The following is a 23,118-nucleotide window of genomic DNA, read 5'->3' as shown; positions in this document are numbered from 1 at the left end:
ATACAAACCACTGCAGCGCAGTACCTGTAATACACACAGAATGCTCTAATTGTTCATTTGTAACCTTCACTAAAGCTGTTTCTGTGCTGTGATGAGCTCTGAAACCTGACTGAAACTCTTCAAATAAGCCATTCCTCTGCAGATGATCAGTTAGCTCTTTAACAACTACTCTTTCAAAATTTTTGAAGAGTATCTAGAATTTAAATTTTTGAATTTTTGTTGCCATAGACGTCGTCAAATGTTATTTTGAATTAAAACACACACACACACACACACACACACACACACACACACACACACACACACACACACACACACACACACACACAGATACACAGATACACAGATACATTTTCTGCTGATTAACATAGCTCCTGGATTTGTTTTTGCCTTTAAGGCTTAAAAACATTTCCATAAAAATTAATATTCCTCCTCCATCTGCACAAAAAGAAAGAAAGATGGGGAAGAAATGGAGGTTGGTCAGTTTGCATACTTCTCCATTGAGGTTTATTTCTGAAGCCAATATTTGCAGTCAGTTTATGACTTAAGAATCTGTGCTGCTGAGCTGTTGACAGGATTACATGCTTTGTTAATGTGTGTGCACGCATCTATTAAGTGTCTCATAATTAACAACTAAATTTCTTACTATATTGTTTATTAGTGGTTCAAAGCAGTTGTTTTTCCATTGCAGCTTTTAAACACTGCATAATGTCATAAACACACAAATCCACCTTTAGTGTATCTAAATAAGCATGCTATATCATCGCATATGATACATTTATAATGATTTTTACCCAAATTTGCAATGAAAGAAACTTGAATATCAACAATTTCCCAGCCAGAAAACCCATGTGGCCTTATCACTCACTTATGAATGTGTAACACAACATAGCATTGCACTCAATTCCAAATCTTAAACATGTATCGTCTGCCTAATCTTGACAAATATGAAAACAGACATGAAAGTGTTGGGTTTTGCATTTCTCTCAAGCGACATGCTGTTTGATCATATTTAATTAGTTTTATGTTGCATTAAAAGTGCAAAAATGACCACTTTCATGACAAATTCCTTGTATGAGACATAGAAGTCTTTAAAAGGCAACTTTTTTCTCCTGTTTCTCTTCTGTAAACTTTAAAAGTGAAGACATGAAAGTGATAAAAAATTCTGTGATGGCAAAACACTTCTTTTTCCTCCTGCGGATGATTGGCAGGAAACGTACTGAACTCTGGCACGAAGAAGTAGTGAAACAGAAACTCTGATAAGAATCAAATTCTGGATTCATGTTTACTGGGATGGGAAATGTTTTTCACACTGTGTAAAAGTAAATGGGAGCTACCTCCTCAAAGAAGAAGAAAACATGATTTCATGAACGCTACAGAGCTTGCAAAGGCATTATCAGAAAAAAAGGGCAACTTGAATGTTACAAAGAAAGGAAAAAAAGCCATATAGGAAGGGGAAAAAAATATGTCCCCAAGAGTAAATGTTTATGTTTTATATCAAAGTCTTACATGACGCACGTCTCATAATTTAATCACAAAAGTGATTAATTCACTTTTCACTTAATTCTCATGTTTTATGACACAACAGCAAAAGAAGCTAAACAGCATAATGTGAGATATGAGTCCTTTGAGATATACAGTACAATATATATAGAAGACAAACGCTTGAATTTTAGACAAAAAAGAGAGTGGCCTCAGGGGAAAAAATCTCTCATTATTTTTATGGTTTTTTTTAGTAGCATTTCCTTTGTAACTGTCCACTTTGGCCTCATTATTCCAAAACTTTCATCAAAAGGCTGAGTTCATACATTGGTAAGCTGTCAGCGAGGCAAAGGGAGGTGAAAGGATAAACAGCCCGAAAACAAGTCCAAAAAGTCACACACACACACACACACACACACACACACACACACACACACACACACACACACACACACACACACACACCTATTAGACACAAGGAATACACAGAAGACAAGAAACTTTTCCTCATCTGACAGTGTGCGCATGTTTATGTAAGCTATATCCTAATTAAAATCAAACAAACAAACAAAAACCCAAACAATCTCTGTATATAAATTGAGATAAAGTCTACTTGACGCCAAGCTGACTCTCATTTAATAAACTTATCACTACCATAGCTCAGCAGGAAACAAAATGCTTATAACCAGAAAAAAAACAAGTACCAAATTTGTTTTTTTTACAGGTAATTTCAGGGTTAACACCGGATTTTCAGGCTTATGAAAGCGGTTCACTTCCTAGTGAGGTACATCATGATGGAAACTTGCACTGCCCGTATTCATCTTCAGGTTTGATGAATACAATTAAAAAAAATACATTCTTTTGTTTTTTAACTTTGCAACCCTAATTCCAAATAAGTTAAAGCACTAAAATGTAAATCCAGTAAATCCATATTTTATTCACAACAGACCACAGAAAACATGATTAAATGTTTCAAATGAAAAATAACAGCTCTTGAATTTGATGGCAGCAGAACATCTCAGAAAAAGTTGGGACAGGGAGAATAAAAAGGCTGGAAAAGTAAGTAGTAGAGATGGCACGATACAACTTTTTTTATGTTCGATACCAATAACGATATCATAAATTTGGATATCGGCTGATACCAATATGAATCCGATATAGTGTATTTTGTAATCAATACAATTTTTTTTATAAATATCTTGCTGCATTTTGTATAAGTTCACACTCAAGTTTTAAAAAACAAAACACTAAAACTATTCTGTTATACCTGTATGCAAAAAATACACTGCACCCAAAATATTTTCTAGTTCAGCTACACTGATCAATCTAGCAAACTTAAACCTACACCATCCTCCCTATTCTGGTATTTTAAATTCAAATTCAAATTTTATTTGTCACGTACACAGTCATACACAGTACGATATGTAGTGAAATGCTTGGACAACTGCTCGTGACCTAAAGAAAACAAAAAAGGAAAGGCTATGAATAAGATAGGAAATAAATATGAAAAATTAAAAAGGGTAAATTTAACTAGGAAGGAATAAAATATAAATTAAGGTTAAAAATGAAATAACTGTACAACACAAATTAGAATGAAGGGTAAATTTAACTGGGAAGAATAAGATAAAATATATAAATTAAAGTTGAAAATAAAATAACTGTACAACAAAATACACAATACACAATATAGAACTATATAAGAATGTATGAAGAAATCTAAATATAAATAAATATATACACAATAACAGCAGCTGTACAAGTATTAACTGGAAATGAAGAATATAGTGACCAGTGTTGTGCAAAAACAATGTCCAGAAAGTCCAGTGTGTGTGTAAGAACTGTATGTGTGGGTCAGTACTGTGTGGTGGTGTGATTGAGAGACCGTATCGCCTGCGGGAAGAAGCTCCTCCTCAGTCTCTCTGTGTTGGTCTTCAGGGAGCAGAATCGCTTTCCTGACCTCAATAGAGAGAACAGTCTGTTGTTGGGATGGCTGAGGTCCTTCACGATCTTCCTGGCCTTGGTCCAGCACCGCCTGCTGTAGATTGAGTGCAGGTCAGGGAGCTCGGAGCGGATGGTGCGCTCAGCTGACCGCACAACCCTCTGTAGAGCTCGTCTGTCCTGCATGGTGCTGTTCCCGAACCAGGTTAAGATGTTTCCCGCCAGGATGCTCTCTATGGTGCACGAGTAAAAGTTCTTGAGCACCTTGGAGGGCAGTTGGAAGTCTCTCAAGCGTCTGAGGTGGTAGAGACGCTGTCGGGCCTTTTTCACCACGGTGTTGATGTGACAGGACCATGACAGGTCCTGCGTGATGTGAACTCCGAGGTATTTGAAGCTGTCCACTCTCTCCACTGGGCACTCGTTGATGACGGGGGTCTGGTAGTTCCTCTCCTGCTTAGTGCTGAAGTCCACTATCAGCTCCTTTGTCTTACTGACGTTTAGAAGGAGGTTGTTCCTCTGGCACCAGTTCTCCAGATTCCTAATCTCCTTCACGTAGGCCGTCTCGTTGTTATCAGAGATCAGGCCCACCACGACGGTGTCGTCAGCAAACTTAAAGAGTACTTAGCATAAATATTGAACAACCTAACTAATAGGGTTGCAAACCCTATAGTTTAGTTATGCAAAAAGAAAACAGGGAACCACCCTCCACCCTGTGATGCATAATCGACTTAATGCTAATCCGCGAATCATGAACTAATCGTTCAGTACTCGAGAATCACTTTACTGACTCATGAATCATGATTCACAAGCCCAACTGACTCATCCCCGTTGCAGTTAGCAAACTAATTTTATTAGTAGAAATATATCTAGCTTATAATTAAAATTGTGGAGAAAAACACAACATCCAGTATCTTAACAAAAATATTTCTGCTCTGAGCTGGAAGAAAAAAACCCTGAGTAGAAGCTCACATCAAGACAATAGCTCCTTGGTTCACAGTAGCATCGCTCTGCTAACATGCTAACAGCACATTTGAGCTACTCACCCCCTCCCTCCTGTGCTTCTTCCTGGTTGGCAACCAATGTTAAGGCGCATTACCGCCCCCTGGCTTACAGCACAGTGGACATTTAGATGAGAAAATATATATTTGACACATTTAAGGAAAATACTAATAAAATAAAAATAAACAAAATAAATGTTCCCTTTAGAATTTTTTTTGCTCTATAAAATAGTTGTTTTCTTTTAGAATCATTCATCTTAGCAGTAGGATATACATGAAAAGAGAAACAAATTAAGTTTGAGTGAAAATGTACATTTTTTGCACTCTCTGGTCAAGTGAATCAAATGACTCAAAAAATTCGATTCACTTTGGTGAGTGACTCATTAAAACTCGATTCAGTAAAAAAATCAAATTTACCATCACTAGCTGTGGCTCCAGCAAACAGCACTAGAAATTAATATTAAATCAATTCTAACGACAGCTTATCAAGCTTAAATGTGCTGCTGTTGTTTATCCGCTGGTCTCCTCTTTCTAGCGCAAAGTGGGCGATAAATAAACAAGAAAGACCGGAGTTGCGACAGAAAAGCGGATCACCTGATCAATGATCAGTTTCATGATTGAAGTAGCAACAGGGGAGGGAGGGGAAGAGAATGAGAGAAGAGCCAGCTTTGCAGCAAGGACATAATAACTCCAGCTTTGTGTCTTTTTTTCATTGTAGCTGTACCTCAATATGGAACTCCGATGGCCAGTCCAGCTGTGGCTCCATGTATCAGTTGTTAAGCTTAACGTGGAAATACTATGCAAACATTCTGAGATGAACTTACGCACTTGCTTTACTTTTCTGGGATAGTTTTCTCCGAGACGAAATGCCGCGGTTTGGAAGCAGTGCGGCTCCAAATGCTCCACCAGACCGCAGACAGGTCTTGCAGACAACAGCCGCTCTATCACGTGACACATACTGCTCCGATGCGCTGAGCTGGGTTATGCCAAGCAGCGCGTTTTGTGAGGTAATTTTGTGATACTTCGGATCGGATTACATTTTTTATTTCTCTCCCATATCCGATCCAGTAATTTAGGTCAGTATCGGACCGATACGTAATATCGGATTGGTCCATCTCTAGTAAGTAGTACCAAAAAGAAACAGCTGAAGGAGCATTTTTCAAGTAATTATGTTAATTGGCAACAGTTAGTAAAATAATTGAGTATAAAAAAAGGATATTAGATAGGCAGCGTTTCTCAGAGGTTACAATGAGCAGAGATTAACCCATCTGCAAAAAACTGGGTCTGGAGCAATTTCAAAATAATGTTCCTCAACTTAAAATTGTTGATACTGAATATTTCATCATCTATATTAAATAACTTCATCAAAAAATGTCATAAAAATAATCTGTGTGCAAGGGACATGGGCAAAAATCCATATTGTATTTCTGTCCTGCTGCCTATATCAGACCAGAACGGGACAGCATACCTCTCTCAAAGTTTCAGCAGCTGGTCTCTCGTCTAAACAGGAGGGGATACTAAAGGGTGGCAAACATGGCCCTGTCCCAACTTATTTAAGAGGTGCTGTGTTGCGGATTGCTGTTCTATTTTTCTATTACTATAATCGCGTTGGTCATGAATGCACAATTTTGCTTGGCTTTGACTGTTACCTCAGAGCCCAGACTCAGTCTCCCAGCTATGATGCTTTGAAAGAAGAGAAAAAGAGTCTTTGGTCAACTAGAAAGGGTAAAGCCTATTCATCTGCTTGGAAATACTTTTTATTCAAGGGAACCAATGAGGAACAACAAATATAGAAAAAATTCAAACAAATGCACAATGTTTCAGAAGCCACTAAATCTCCGTGACCTCAGTAGTGACCAAAATGATTACAGTGTCAGCCATGATTAAGCAGCTCTATCACAGAGTCGCAGAGACATGCACCCAGCATTTAAATATTTCAAAAACAACAAAAGATAAAAGAGGTGTGCGGCTGCCATAAATGGACCCTAATCTGCTCACAGCTTGTGGTTCAATGTGATGACTGTAAGCAAATGATAGCTTTGCACACAAATACGTACACCCACACACACAAACACAGACACCCTGTGCCCTTCACAGCTAGAGAGTCCTTCCAGCCAAACCTCAGTCAGCAGCTCAGGCACGTTCGGGTGTCACAGCAGAATCCAAAAGGAAAGCAGCTAGCATAATCTGGCCTCTCAGCCTCTCTCTGCGTCTCGGCTTTGATAACTCTCTCTCGCTCTCTTCAATCACTTGGTGTGTTTTTCTGTTTCTAAATTATCCTGACGTCTCTTTTTCAGCGAATGTGTGAGAGCGCTGACAGAAACGAAGAGAAAGACATGGCGATGACTCTTGTAGGAGTCCCGTTTTTTCCCCTGTTTGACAGGTTGACAGAGGGTTCCAGTAAACGCTGCGTTTACAGACAGACTCAAACAAAAATAAACAAAAACTTTCCTAAAACAAATAACCTCTCTCTCTCTCTGTGTCTGACACACATGCTATTCCTTCAACTCAGGCAAGCCCAGTAATCTAGTTAGCTTGAAACAACGCAGCCACCTCAACTACAACGGCGACATAAAGCATCGCTCAGCGATCAGAAAGACAATGGGGATATTGATTGGCTGGGAGAACCCTGTTCAGAGAACAACTCCCCTCCAGATAACAGCAGCTATATATTTCTATACCACTAATGAGGCTGTGAGGAACAGGCTGCACTGTCAGGCAGATCCGTGGATACCCATGAGAAGCCCTATTGTGTCGAGATAACCGTGGCCTTTCAGGGCACTCAACAAAAGCACTGTTGAATCTTACTGTCTTTATCGCTGCTTCACCAAACTACAGAAAACCTTATTGTTAGTTCACGTTAATGGAACAACTTTAGCGCTGAACTGAGTGCAATCTCTTGCCAGTTTTCCACAAATTATTACACTATCATCAGGTGCTCAGGCTCCTCTGATTATTATTGTAGGTTACATCTTCCCACATTAGACTGAGAACTCGAGAAACACAACCGGGCAGAAACTTGTCCTGGTTTAATCTCAAAAAGCACTAATCTTTCTGAAGGCTTCACACTTGCTACAGACATCCTTCGTGTGCTTGTGATGGAAAGTGAGAGCGAGGGGAGAGAGAGCAGAGCAGGCTCTGTCTGTCTGAGAGGCTGCTCTGCTGAGGGATGTTTTGGGGCCAATATTTACATTTTGTTTTAGTGTTGGGAACTGGAGGGATCAGTGGTACTGAGCTGTTGACAGGATTACATGGTTTGTAGATGTGTGTGAGACTCTCACTCTCTGTTTCTGTGTGTGTGTGTGTGTGTGTGTGTGTGTGTGTGTGTGTGTGTGTGTGTGTGTGTGAGAGAGAGAGTGAGAGACACAGGGAAACAAGAAGAGAAAGCGGGCAAAATTCAAATATGGAAATATTGGTATCAGTCAGTTGCAAAGCTTTGTCAGTGCCACTTTTAATGTGAGCGCCGAGTATTATCTTGCAATACACATCAAAGTTCGTCTGCACCATTGGATAAATGAATCAGAAAACCAGCCTTGACTTTTGTTAAAGGGCACTCCATTTCTGTGTCTGTGCTCTCTGTCAGTGTTAAATCAATTACAGCTAAATAAAGAAAGACAAGACTTGTGCACTTTACACTCGATGATGCATGAGTCTATCTGAAGTGACATGAATTGGGTTACTTTGTCTCTAAAATCTATAAAAACTGAATGTATTTCAACATTATTTAAAGATCCAGAGTGAATCAGTGATTAAAGGTTTATATTCTCTGAATAAATAAGAATATTGATTTTCAGTCTGTAGGCGTTAGAATATCTTTGACAAAACACGATCCATACAAGCTGAAGAAGTTCTGCTGCAGTGTGATATAAACGATCATTCTCTGCATCAAAAAGACCAGCATCATGGATTTCACACAGCTGTGCGGTAGCTACTTGTTCAGCTATTAGCGATTAAATTATGTGGACTATCATCAAGTGCGACCTGGGCTACTGCTGCTGAAAGCAAACAGCACAAATCAGCAGCTTGATTGCAAATATGCAATATATCTGTTTAGGTGAGAGCAGCCAGCTACAGATGATGGAACATTTAAGGATTAAATTATGCAATCATAGTAATGCTTTTAAAACATGTTTGTTTTTTCTTTGTGATTAATCAATAAACTGTTCGTGCAAAAACTCACACATTCATAGGTCTCCGCTATGAAAAGCAGCTGGTCCATGTTTTCTCCATTATAGCCGAAGTCCTAAAAGCAAATCTTGTCACCCAGCAGCCATCTTGAATCTATATTAACTTTTAATCAGGATTCTTTGAGCTCTTTCTCTTCTGACAACGCATAACAGGGTTCCTGCGTACATCACATGACCGCGTGAAGCTGAATATCGTGATCATCTTTCAAACTTTTTTAAGGGCACTGTGCTGAATTCATGTCACTTTGTGTGATTATACATATGTCTGTGAAGGTTCTCAGTCATCCAGGTCATCGTAGTCTAAGGAGCTTGGAAAGAAAAGTGTCTTTTATGAGACGTTTCACCTCTCATCCGAGAAGGTTCTTCAGTTCTAAGAGTCAAATGGTGGAGAGTCCCAGATTTAAACGACACGACATCCCAGTGCATTTCCGACCCAGCAACGCACTCAGACAAAAACTGGTTCTCCCGAAAGACAAAACGCCAAAACACAAACTTAACAATGTGGTGTATGCTGTACAGTGTAACGAGGAATGCCCAGACCTCTACATTGGAGAGACCAAACAGCCACTTCATAAACGTATGGCACAACACAGAAGAGCCACCTCCACAGGACAAGACTCAGCAGTCCATCTGCATCTAAAGGACAAAGGACACTCTTTTGAGGATGCCAACGTTCACATTTTGGACAGAGAGGACAGATGGTTTGAAAGAGGAGTGAAAGAAGCCATTTATGTTCACTGTGAACGACCATCTTTGAACAGAGGCGGTGCTTTATGACACCAACTGTCTGCCATCTATAATCCAGTTTTGAGATCCCTTCCCAGACACCTTAACAGCCACTCACACCCTGGGCCATCTGACCTCAGGAAATCACATGATAGGGTGGGGCCAGGTTTCACAATGAGCTCACCTGAAACCCTGGCTAATTGTGACCTACACCCGTCTTCACACCTTGGCTCATTGGACTAAGCAGAGGATCATCAGGGGATCCTTTTGTCCATCTTTTGGGGGGATACTCCCACTGGGTTTAAACCTGGGGCTCTCCACCATTTGACTCTTAGAACTGAAGAAGCTTCTCGGATGAGAGGTGAAACGTCTTCAAGCAACTTAAAGAAGTCCAGACGCTTTTCTTTCCAAGTGATTATACATAGTTTCCTCAGTCAGACTGTTTAAATCCCAACAGTCCCTTTTCCCGCCAGCCACTTTCCTTGAGAACCGTAATCATTTCAGTGAGTTCCTCTGTGATTGGGGTGTGTTAAACATCACTCCATCCTTTCCAGTTTATCTTCTCACCGTGCACGAGCCCTTCCCTCGCACTGAACCAGGTTCTCTTAAGTAAATTACCATTTTATTAGTTCTCTTTATCGCCTGAAACTACATTTAGCCAGAAGAGTAATTAAACCTGGATGACCTGGCCGGAACTGAACAGATAATAATATAGTCAGAGAGGAGAGGAGCGGAGGAGGGAAGGAGGAGACTGAAGAAATGTAGAGGTGGTTTTATTAAATCTGTCAAGTTGATATTTGGTGTTTTCTCTTTTTTTGTGAAGAGTACCTGTAAAGATAACTGTTTTCTATGGTCAAATATGAGCACACATAACACACGTTACAATAATCCAACTACAAACAGTTATTAGAGGACCCGTTTCTTTCAGTCAACATTATTGGCTGCATCCATCGACTACGTTTCTCATCTCTTACTTCTTTGTCCTGCTCGGTGTGTTTGAACGAAAAATCACTGCTGTATATTTCTGTTGATGAATCTGTTGCATAACTTGTGCTGATTCACTTCAGCACCTCACATGCCTTAGGTAACACCACCCCAAGGCATCACAGTTATGCGGCACTTCAAATTAGTGTTCATCAATATGTCATATCCACCTAAAATGCTACAAGCGTACCTCCTTGATCTAAAGGCTGACATGAACACACTGTAGCAGATAACTTCATCTAAAATATGTCACCAAGTTGTTTCCAAGATCAGAAAATCTGAATGGTGGCAAAGTTATGAAAAGCAATAGATTTAAACTCACCCAGTGTGCATGAAAATGTAGCTGAGATACCTCCAGGCCTGGGCTCGTAGCTGAGGATGGTAAGGTAGGGGACTTTTAAGGAAGGATGGACTGGAAACTTGCAGGACCAAGCGGTCCATCTGGCACCCATAGTACATGAACACAGCTACCTGGGAGAGCAGAGAACAAACAATAAGTGACTTGCTGTAGTATTTATGATAAGAATAACAAATACACAAATCCATTCATAGATTATTATAGAAACAATGCAAATAAATTACTTCAGTAATTTCACAGGAGTTGAGCAAAAGCTTCTGATTTAATATTGTTTCAATCAAATTAACCTGGAAAAATCAGTGGTGGCATCAACATCAAATACTATTGTTTTTTTTGCTTTGTTTTGGTTTTTTTAGGGGATTTTGGGGGGCGGAGCCATCCCTTTCTCACAAAGCTTTGGATGTTTTGCATTTTGTGTTTTGTTGTTTTTTTTCTAAAATTTTTAATTTGATGATATGAAACATTAAAGTGTAAAAAACATACAAAAAACAGGAAACCAAGAAGGTGGCAAACACTTTTTCACACCACTGTATGTTTATCCTATTATTAAATGTTTTATATACACCTTATATGGGCAAACTATTATATCACCACCACCACTGACACAAGCCGGATGGATCCATGCTTTTATGTTCTTTATGCCAAATTCTGACCCCACCATCCCAATATCACAGCAGAAAAAGAGACTTCTCAAATAGGTAACATGTTATTCAGTCTTCTGTTGTACAGTTTTGGTGAGTCTCTTTTTCTCAGCTGACATCAGTAAAAAAATATATATATATGTGAAGAAATAATAATTTAAACGAATTTATCCTCTCCCAGTTACATCTCCCATCCATCGTCCATCCTCCCACCCACTACCCCCCTGCGTGTGCAGTGATTTTTCTCCCTTTGTTTGGTAGAAGGGGCAAAAAGGGTTCTTTTGACACTAAAAGTTGCAAACCACTCAGCAAGAAAGATGAAACCTGGACACATTTGGGTGTCCCAACAGAACAATGATTGCAAACACACAAAAACGAAATGGTTTAGGAATAGATAAAGCAGGCTAACATTAAACTTCTGGAATGATCTTCCCAAAACCCAAACAGATTTAAATATAGAAGAGTGTCCAAATACCCGACGAAAATCATGCCAAGAGCTTGTTGATGGCTAGTTCAGGGACATCTTGCTGAGGGACATTTAACCAAATATTAGTGGCTGTGTTTGTATTTATTTGCACCTTTATTTATAATTTTAACCCTGTGTGAATTAGAGAAAATCCATATTAAATTCAAACTTGTGCAGTCAATTAAAGATTACATTATACTAAAGAATATGTCGTACAGTCATTCCACCTGGAAAAAGAACAGCTCAGAAATCAGTAGCTCAAAATTACTACAACGATCATGTCCATGATGAGTGTAAGTAAACGCCTGACCACAACTGTATAACAGGCACACTGACATCATACTAGAGGTGCACAAGAAGGCACCGTTGAAAAGCATCATGGTCAATTCATATTAAAATGTACTATTACTAAAAGATTCATCACATTTTATGTTCCATCAACTTACCTCTGCGATGGTGATAGCCAGGATGAACCAGGGAGGGGGACAGTAGGTATAGCTGTCAAAGTACCACTTGCGGTCGACCTCACGGGGTAGCGTCTCATAGGCAACGTGGCGGACCAACCGCTGGGACAGTCCTAAGCCTGCCTCGTCTCTGAGACTGCAGCCTTTTAGCTGCCTGCTGCCCTGCAGAATCGCCCTCCGGAAACTGTTGGAGCGCTTGTTGCTCATCTATCGAAACAAACATAAAAAGAGGAAGAAGAAATATTAAGAATGGAAGAAAACTGAAGAGGAGATGGAGGTAAGTACAAATAGTTTAATATAACAGTCTAACTATAACCATCATTATTAAAACTCACTATCAGAGAGTTTTTTCAATTGCTGTATCTGTGAGAGCAGGTACGGTCATCACAAGTACACAGCTCAGAAACCCACCCGCTGATCAAATCTTCTGTTTACAAGGGGCAGCCAATCGAAATAAAGTTGCTTCAAAGGCAATGACAAGGGAGATAAAACGGCTTGTTTCATGCAGTCGATGAACTGAGGGACTGCACCAAGGCCCAGGATAAAAAAAGGATTATATTGAACCGTGAATCATTCAAAACTACCCAGGCTGAGAGTCTAAGGACAAAAAAATGAAGCAGGAATGTGTATGATTTGGTGCTGTTGGCTGAACAAAGGCATTTTTCACACTTTTGTGATATCCAATAGGTCAAATGATTGACTGACTAAGAGAATAATCTGCAGTGAACTGATAATGAACACTGCCAGCCACCCTACATTAAACAGTACAGACACGTACAGGCATTAAAAGCTAACACATCTTTTGCTGAACAAACATGTCCATCAGAAACCCGTCCACGGAAAAAAGGTGCAAAATCCACAAGAAATGAGGGTTTCCAGGCTTTATCGCATTTGTAAATGTTTCGCCATTTTCAGCAGCCTTTGTTTGAGCGTAACAGTACATTAAGAAGGTCAGAAAAGTGAGAATAATAATAATAGGAATGTGTTTTAGCTATCTGCCACTTAATTATCTTTACATTTTCCACAAATAACCAGACGAAAAAATATTTGCACAAATCTTAAGAGTAACTGAGTAAGGCTTTTTGTTTTGCATAGATGGCAAAAGAAATTCTAGTTTATCCTTTCCAGCTGCCTAAATCACAGCCGTCTCTATGCCGTTTATTGCACTTGCTGTGTGTTTTATAAGATTCTTGTCCCACATCTCCAACCTTCTCTCACTCTGGCTATCGGTCCCAGTCTTTCCCTCCTCCCCCAATCTGTTTCCAGCTCCGCTCTGTTTATGTGACACTCCATAACTCAATTTTACGGCTATGTCTGTGTCTCTAGAACTGCAGGAAGCCCAGATGTGTCAGTTAGCAGATGCTACTTTAAGGCAATAAGGATGAGTGTTATTGTTTTCAGCAAGGGCAGAGATTGGGGAAAAAAACATAAATGTGTTGTGGCAGCGGAGCTGTTGGCAATAGAGGTAGATGTGGACGGTAATACTGGATCTTCAAAAGCTACAACTTTAAATTGGCTTCAAAATTGCGATGTGTAAGAAAGCTTCAATTGATGTTTATTCAAGTACGAGCACTGGCTTATCAGAAGGAACATTTTAGTTTAAAGCCAGCAGGCTTATCTTCTTGTTTACATCTTGAAAGCAAAGACATTTATCACAGCTAAGCTCAGTTTAACAGAAACTGCACGAGAAATAAAGATAAGAAGGAATACACGAAATCAGAAAAACAATAAAATCTCTGAACAGTTGTCTGATAGTTCTTCTGACGCTTTTTAATGAGACTTTTAGAGTCTTAGGACTCATTGTTTGGAGACAAACTTCAAAAAAGCCAATTATTTCAGCCTTTATATCAGTCACAGAGAACTGTGGGAAAATGATTACAGGTTACCATGGCCACTTCGAGACCGCACACCGAAGCAAGCGCTCTCACAGACATCCCCCCCAGGCAGCCATGCCCCATAAAGACAGTCAATTCTTCGTGTGAAGCAACTGTGATTCCTCTCGTCTTTGCGAGGCACAAAAGAAAGAATAATGTTCTGTCTGTTTTCTCGCTGCCAAGAGGAGAAGGGAGAGGGGCAGAAGAGGTGAGAGGCACTGATGAGCGTTCGGCTAGGAAGAGACAATTTCTCTGTTTGATCAGTGGAAAATACAATCAGAGAAAAGAGACGGAAGAAGAGGCAGAGGAAGAAACAAGTACAACAAGAAGGGGACAGAGAAGGACAAATAGGCGGAGGATCAGAAGAAATATGATGAAGGCTGAAAAGAGACTATAGAAGTGTGTTAGTATGCGGTTTATGCCTTAATGCCTCCGTTAGCTCCACCAGGTCAGCCCTGAGTTTCATCTGTTTTGTTGGATTACCCTCAGTTTTTTGGCAGAGCGCACAATGTTGGCATCAACAGAGCGGCTTTTAAAAAAGCACAGGCAAAGACACACACGCACACAAGGTGGTCACACTAAAAAAAAGTTCAACCAGGCTTAACATTTACCGCAACACACAAAACAACGTCATCCGTCCACATTCCTGGTGGACTGCTTTCCAAGCCAAGTGAAACAATTAAAACAACTTCCACTGTCATAACAGAAAATCCTTTCTCATATGCCACTGTGTGTTTTGGCATTTCCACAATGTGTCTTGGATTGCGTTTCACTGTCTCCACATGTTTTCCTGCCTGAATGTCGACGATTGTGTCGAATCACAAAAACAAAAAGATGTTGGGAGATCTTACATCAGCATAAACAAACGTCCACATAAAAGAAGAAAAAAACTAACATAAAGCTCAAGCTCTCTCAGGTATACATAACACAAAACAGGACATGCGAGCATGCATCATAAGTTATGAGCATTACCTGAATTTATTCCACTCGGGCGAGAAACTGAGTGGTTAAAAGTGTAGATATTTTGTAAAGTATAAACACATTACGTAGCTATTTTCTGCCCAGGAAAGCTGTAAAAAAAAATGCAACACATCAGGGTGATGTATGAGAAAGAGTTAAATACAAGGAGACAAATGTAAAGGAGAATGTAATAAGCATACAAAATAAGAAAGAAATAAAGAGCTGGAACCTGCTGGTTTATTCAATGCAAGAAAGGCAGGTGGAAAGGTAAAGAGTTAGAGAGGATGAAGAAAGCGAGCGAGCAGTGATATGAAAGCTAACTGTGATGGAGCAGTGAGCAGGCAATTACTGACAATCACGCTGATGGAAGAGCTGTGGTGCAAGGGAGAGATGGCGCAACAAATAAAACCCTCACAGTTTGTCTCTGTCTGTCCTTTCCTTTGCCTCCTTTTCTGCTATTCCTCCCTACTCCTCTACTCCGCTCTTTCTTTGCTGCAGTCCTTCTTTCTCTGCCTCAAGCTCCCAGTTTGCAGTTGGTACTTTTGAGCATCGTGCCTGCGTGTTTACATACCACGCATTTCTTCAGATAGTCATAAAATGTTTCACAAGCCTTTTCACAGAGCTGTGGGTTCACATGTGAAGGATCCCACCAACAACATTTTTACTGTTGACCAATCGAAACAGTTCAATGTTAGTGTTAAGGTCATCGAAATTCAACTTACTATAAAAAAACCTTACTATGTTTTTTACAAAGCTCAGGAAATGTCTAAAGATGGTCAACCTTTGTAATCCACCAGTGCAAAGCAGTGAGTAACTGGAAGATGATGATAAATGCTTTACAAATCTGAAATTTTAGCACCTATTTACTCAAACATGCACACCTTATTACCATAACCATGAGTCACTCCTTTCTCTCTTATGTGTTTAGCTGCTGTTGGTGCTGCCTCTGTGAATGTATAAACTATACTTCACTATATTGTACACAAAGATCCACACGCACGCAGACCTCCATTCCTTTCTGTCCCACTTCCAGTTGCACACCATGACCCACAGGCTCTCACGTGACATGAATGCACCAAATAGAAAATGTCCTTTTGACATTTTTCCAAGCTTCCTACAGGCCTCATTCCTCACCCACTGTATCACACAATAAACAGCTCCGAAGAACAAGAGAGACAGGGAGAGATGGACTCTCTTACAGTCAGAGACAACAATGAATTCCCTACAGTCTGTGCAGAGATGTACACCCCCACCGCATCCCTTAGCCACCCAGTAGTTATTGTGTACCACATAAGACCACTTCACAGTATCCTGGGTCAGCAGTTGAGTCTCCCACGAGGTATAGCAGCAAGAAAAAAGAAAAGAAAAGGTTATGAAGAAGCTAGCAAGGCTGAAGAGACTTGAGTGAGACCTTGGACAATCAGCGGCGGGCTGTGGTTTGAAGGTGAAACTGTAAGTGGGGCAAGGTGAGCCTTAGGAGGGGTAATTCTCACCAGACAGGGAGTTATTTCCTATTAGGAGCAATCTTGTGTAGCTGAGGTGATTTTGGAATATGGTGGATGTAAAGCTGAAAAAGTTCCAGATGTGGCAAAAAAAAAAACAACTGTTCCACAAGTCACAAATAAATCTCAGTTGCTGCACATTAGGAGACAATTAACAAGTCTTGGCCATACTTCAAACAGTTTTGGCCTCATACAGAGTACTATGAACAATTTTTAATCAGTCTTTTTAATGTCTCTAGTGTTTAGAGTTGTACTCTACTGCTTGCAACGTATGTTTTGCTTTGGCGTATTAGATATTCTTTAGCCTTCGGGTTTGTGGAAGCTTTAATGTCATCACAATTAAGAGAAAAGGTGTGACGTCCACGTGAAGTCATAAGTATTGAGTCTTTGACACTCACCAGACACTTTATTAAGTATAGTCGTTCAGCTGATCAAAAAGCAAATATCCAGTCAATCAATCACATGGCAGTAACTCAAGTAGACATGTCGACGCATATTGGTGCTAGGCACAGTATTTCAGAAACTGCTGATGTAGTGGGATTTTCTCACATAACCATCTTTATGGATAATACAGAGTTACAGAAAGTTAAATCATCTCACCAGGTTGACAAAGTCCTGATAACAGATCTTTCCATCAGCATTGCCATCAGCAAGGGCCAACAGGACTTCCAGTTTGTGGGGGTCGAGCTCAGAGCCATGGGTGGCCAGCAGGTCCCTGAACCGCTCTGTACTGATGAAGCCTGAGTTTTCGGGGTCATACTGCAAACAAAAACATATGGAAATGCAAAAGATTATTATTGATTCATTATTTGATTGATTATGTGATGATTACCTGTTTAAAAGTATTATTTAAATAGAACAGACAGAAAAATACTAGACAAACGAAACATGGTGTCTTTATGGGCACAACACTTGCAGTATATCAAACAAATAAAATAAAATAAACGTTTTAAAAAGTCTAGAGTAGTCAGTTTCACCTCGTGCACAGTTTTCTGCAAAGCCAAATATCAATACCCTAAAAACCATCAGCAGCGGTTTAGTCATGGTTTGAAGATCTTGCATAAAAGAGCTCTAATTGCTCTAAAAGGCCCAACTGTGGAGATGCAGTAACTTATAACAGCTTTGAATTTCACTTTGAAATGACACCCTGCACCGCATTTAGCCACAGGCTGCTTTTTGCTCATGAGAGGAAGCGTTCAGACATATCTGAAAAATAACATACCCAAGATTTTCTGACAAATCCAAATATGTCAAAAGACCTTCAGAGCAGTGATTACTAAAGCACTTAAATGGTAAAAGAGCTTTGCTTTTTTCCTCCACTCTTTTCTTTCCTTTGTGCCGTGTGGCTTCAAATCTTAAGTGCCAATTTATAGTGAAGTTGCCACTCAGCCTATGCATATATACATGCACGCACACAGACATTTAGGGGGCCAGAGGAAGGACCTCTTACAGAGGCTTTCTGATTGCAGAGAAGTGAGCAGTGTTTTTGGAATAATTCTGAGTGAAATGTGAAAAATCGAGCTGCTCATGACGCCCTAAAACAAGAAAAACAGAAAAAAGGTACAGCCATATGCGACAATATCTGTCTGGCCTCAAATTACACTAGAAAGGACTTGAATGTGTTATTTGGATGTTGGGTTGATTGTGGATTCAGACAGAAGACAGCTGCTGCCACTCTGCTTGCCTCTGTGCATGTGAGTGTGTATGCACATGTAACTCTGTCTTTCTCTATCTGTATATTTGCAAATGTGCACATCCATGCATAAAGATGTGGCATTCAGACAAGATTAGCCGCCTGCCAGACTTCAACACCCCTGAACCAGATATAGTTACAGCACGCATGCATGCGCGTGTGTATGCAAACGTGTGGTTGCCATATGACAGCGCTAGCAGAAGCTGAGCACAGCCAGTCTGGCAGCAGGTGGTCTATGGTTGACCAAGGGACAACAGACAGAAGAGGTTCTAGCTCTCTCTAACATTGTGTGTCTTTATTTTTACATGTTATCTAACAGCGATGATGCAGTTTTCATTTAACGCAAGCCCATTTGTACATTTTCAAGCCAGTGTTATCTCTGAAATTTGCATCTAGCCTGAAACTTGTTTATATGCAGTTCGTCTGGCAGCAGACAATTAAATGCAGCTCGTTCCAGCAGGCAGTCATGTGTAGCAAGCATGCCGGTGCTACAAAGTATAGTAAGTAAAGTGTATGCTATGGACTGACTCATCAGACAATGACAGATGTTTTTAACATATGCAGTCCTTTGAAAAAACTAAGTTTACCTTCACTTGCAAAGGAATAAAGAGGTTAAGAAGCAGCAAGTGCTGATGACCAAATACACTTAATAATAACACTTAGATAATCAGCAAGTGTGAGTTTATTAGTCTGGAGCACTCAAGCGTATGTTAACACAATGCCACAATCTTCACAGGTTAGAGGTCCTAGCAAAGTGACCTCTAAGTCAGATGTTCAGAGAACATGCAAAAAATCCAAATGCTACATCTCAACTTTACAGGCCTCAGTTAGCATGCTAAATCATGGCAAAAAAAAAAAAAAAAATCATGATAGAAGAATTAGAAAAAAAAGACTAAACAGCACCTGGAGAAATCACTAGACCTCTGACACAATGTCCTGTGGACAGATGAAACTTTGACGCACAACAGAATCTTTCTGCCAAAACCAAACACAGCATAGCACCACCCATCCACCACTGTCCAGCACAGTGGTGGATGGGTGATGATTTCAGCTTGTAGTCACTGTGACCATGAATTCCTCTGTATATCAAAGCATTCAGAATCAAATGTGAAATTGCAATGAGCTGAAGCACACCAGCAAACTACAACAGAGGGACGGGAAAAGAAAATGTAACTGGACTTGGTCCAGATCTCAGCCCGATCAAAATGCTGTGGCAAGACCTGCGGAGAGCTGTGCATAAACAAATGGCTGAAAACTTCAATGAACTTAAGGAACAATGTAAAGACGAGTGGGACAATTTTAATCTATCACAACGTGAGGAAGTAATAAAGTCATATAAAAAATGATGACCTGTGAAAATGTTTTTTCCACTTGACAGTAAACAGAAGAAATGACTGACAGCAGATAGTAAGTGAGACCTTTAGAGTATAGAAAGCATGATGAGAGGCTCACACGATTAATGCATGGAGTTCTCAAATGTTGAAAAGCAGTACAGTTGCAACAAAGCTGTACATTTGCAGAAGAGGAAGTAGCATGGAAAAGTGTCTAGATGTCTGTATTTTTTAAATAAGCCATAGGTTTTCCCACTTCACTATATAATCGCTGACAATCTGATCCCCTGAGAATCAGCTGTTTTCGTTTTGTTTTTATACAACAACTGATTCATTGAAACCATGCAAAATGAGTATTTTCTGATGCACAGACCCTCGAAGTACATCAGGTGGTGCATTTGAATTTGTCTTCATTTTCCCAGCCTTTTTGAGCCCTCTTACGTAAAGGAGATAGCTACATGAATTTTCAGGTGTGAAAAATGCATTTAAACTCTGATTTTTTTTAAATGGCACAAATGTTCATAGTAGGAAAGTACAATTTTGCATAGCTTCATTAAATATGTTCTGAGGGGATCAGATGGAAACCTTATTTTAGATTTGACTGATTTTACTTGGAATGGTACGGAAGAGGATTAGGGCCACTGGAAAAAAAAAGTGGGCACATCTTTTTTTTCCAGTGGCCCTAATCCTCTTCCGTAGAACGGCCTTACTACTATTCAATATTATATTCAATATCACATGAGTAATATTACATTTGATGATGTGACTACTTACTTTCACATACATATCTGTAAGCAATGTTTGGAAAATGTGACAGCAATCTGAGAAAAACCATAGTTTAATGCTAACAGATGTAGCACTGAGAAAAGACAAAATAGGACCACAAGAGTAACCTCACCAGAAGGGAGCCAAGTGCTCTTCGTGCCTAATGACCTCAAGCATACAGTGCTGTGAATAAGCATTTGCCCCCTTCCTGTTTTATTATTTTGTTGTGTATTCGTCACACTTACATATTTCAGATGATCAAAAAATTTTAATATTAGACAAAAACAACCTGAGTCGATACAAAATGCAATTATTTAATAATTAAGGGAAAAACAACTATCCAGACCTAGCAGGCCCTGTGTGAAAAAGTAATCGCCCCCTAGACCTAATAACTACTTGTGCCACTCTTGGCAGCAAGAACTGCAATTAAGCATTTTCAGTGACTGGCAGTGTGTCTTTCACATCGCTGTGGAAGAATTTTGGCCCACTCTTCTTCGCAGAATTGTTTTAATTTAGCCACACTGAAGGGTTTTCAAGCATGAACAGCCCATCCATTTTTGCATTTTTCAATATTAGACAAACAGTCACCCCTGAATATGCTCAAACTTGCACTTCTGAGTGCAACATGCTCTCTTTACTTTATGCACCACCAAAAAATCTCACTTAATGCGTAAAATGTAAACTCTCCTCTACAGAAGTAAGAACAAACCTTCTTTTGCAGATCAGTGAGCTCCCGTTGAAGACATTTTGTCATGATGAAGTAACGTCAGCCAAAGCCAGTCTCACCACTCTGAGCCAGGCAATATGTTCAGTGTGTGTGTGTGTGTGTGTGTGTGTGTGTGTGTGTGTGTGTGTGTGTGTATGTATGTGTGTGTGTGTGTCTGAGAGAGAGAGACCCTGTCATATTGTTTGTCCCAGACTGTGCAGGGTTATTTCAAACCAGGACTAAAGGATTACAGTCCAATCCAAGACCCCCGCCACATACACCGCCCCAATATTATCCCACACCCACCCTACTTACGAAACCCCCCCCCCGGCCCCCATCAACCTCCTATCACCCCCCTCCATCTATCCCCTTCACACAACACCCTCTTTACCCTACATCCATGCACCTCTCCTTCACTTATCCCCTTTACTTTCTCACTGTAAAGTAAAATACAAGAAATCCCTCAGAAGAAAAATAAATAGTTCAATAAATGTGCCTGTTATCTCTTCCCATGTCACTCACAGATGCAGACAGCCATGCATTATTTTCCTCACACACACAAACATCTTCCTCGCTCCACCCTGCAACACCACAGGCTTCATAGCTGAGTGAGCACCCTCTGAAGTCAATGGGCAGACTGCTGGGGTGGAGCTGCAGAGGGACACACACTCAACAATGGACCACTGATGGCAATTTCATGCAAGGTTTAGCCAGTTCCTTCACTCCAATTAGTGATCGTTTCTTTCGATGCAGGTCCACGCAGAGAAGGACATTATATCGCACAAAAAACATTTTTGACCAAGACTCTTGGCACAAGCTAAAACTGGCACATTTAAGCAAGTTTAGTTTGTTTGTGAATCATTTAATCAATTTAATTAATTAAGTTATGAATTAAATGATTAACATTTAATTGCACTTTGCAAAGGAAATGAGTGTGAGCTGCACATAAAGATGTACTAATGCTGTTTTTAAAATTATGCACCGACGTTATTATCATCTGTCTAGCAGTTATGAAATAACTTTGAGTTTTGTTGGATGCATTTTGGCTTGTGTTGTAATAATATTTCCCAGATCTAGAATTTGAATTAGCTTCTATCCCAACACATTTCATTTTCATAATTATGTTATTGTCTCTGCTTCATAAGGCCTGTTTTGCAAGCAGCAAAGGGAGTGTGATGCAAATCTCTCAGATTAAAATAAGCACACACACACATACTCTCAAATCCTGGTACAGACATAATACCATAAAACATTCACAACCAATATTAAGGGCTTCTCAGCAGCCTGTCAGGGGGAAGAGGAGGAAAACAACAGAGGGAGGGGAGTGTGAGGGGTGTTAATGCTGAGGCCGAGGGGTGCATTTTGGACACAATGCAGGGCTTTTTGTCTTCATCCTCATTTTCACAAAGCTGAATATTAAGGAAGCAGAGGGGAGGCAGCGTGTGAGGGTCAGGGACTTTTTTTTAAGGATTTAAGTTTGCATTGAGAGCCTGGAGAAACAAAGCAGGCTGTGTAAAATATACTCAAAACAACTCGAGGATGATCAAATCGAACCCTCATTTATTTTAAGTGGCTGAAAAGAATGAAAACACTGAGATCCTCTGCTGTACTCTGGGCCTGGATTCCAAAATATTGATCACAATTTGTGTTGCTGTGTTAAAATATAAGACCGAAAGCCTTGATCTGTCTGACCTTTTAGTTTTTCAGTGACCATTGACCATGACCCCACACTGTTTTGAATCGCTGTCTCTGAGTCGTGAGCTACTAATTAGATGGTGTCTGGAACAAGAAGCACAAGCTAAGAAGAAAATTGGACAGATGACGACGTCCAAACAATCATCTTGCTCTACCACAGCTGGTGGCCACGCTCAAATCCTGCTACACCTGTGATGGGAATTTTCAGATGCTCACTAATTTCCCAAGGAAATTCCACAGCAGATGGACATGCACGTTTGATTTGGCACAGACTGTTAGATAGGATGCCCTACCTGATGCAGCACATCCATCTATCTGGGCCTGGGACCGGCACTAGGAGTACACTAG

The 23,118-nt window shown here is 40.1% G+C and overlaps 1 protein-coding gene across 5 annotated transcripts in view; it reads right to left on the bottom strand.

Moving 5' to 3' along the window:
* rhbdl3 (rhomboid, veinlet-like 3 (Drosophila)) overlaps positions 1 to 23,118 on the bottom strand; it is a 74,973-nt gene that overhangs the window by 15,360 nt on the left and 36,495 nt on the right. For 4 of the 5 annotated variants that reach the window (XM_004567809.4, XM_004567810.4, XM_076885046.1 and 1 more), the window contains 3 exons: positions 17,181 to 17,339; positions 12,227 to 12,451; positions 10,638 to 10,786 (listed from right to left, as the gene is read on the bottom strand). In XM_004567809.4, coding sequence (XP_004567866.1) covers positions 10,638 to 10,786; positions 12,227 to 12,451; positions 17,181 to 17,339 — 533 coding nt within the window. Of the gene's footprint in view, positions 1 to 10,637; positions 10,787 to 12,226; positions 12,452 to 17,180; positions 17,340 to 21,078; positions 21,182 to 23,118 lie in introns of those variants that run through there. The other variant, XM_076885047.1, reaches the window with a different exon arrangement.

This window comes from Maylandia zebra, linkage group LG6 (genome assembly GCF_041146795.1).
Source record: "Maylandia zebra isolate NMK-2024a linkage group LG6, Mzebra_GT3a, whole genome shotgun sequence".
In the NCBI taxonomy this organism is placed as follows: domain Eukaryota; kingdom Metazoa; phylum Chordata; class Actinopteri; order Cichliformes; family Cichlidae; genus Maylandia; species Maylandia zebra.
The sequence above is the reverse complement of the archived record's forward strand: the minus strand, read 5'-3'. Positions and strand labels throughout refer to the sequence as shown.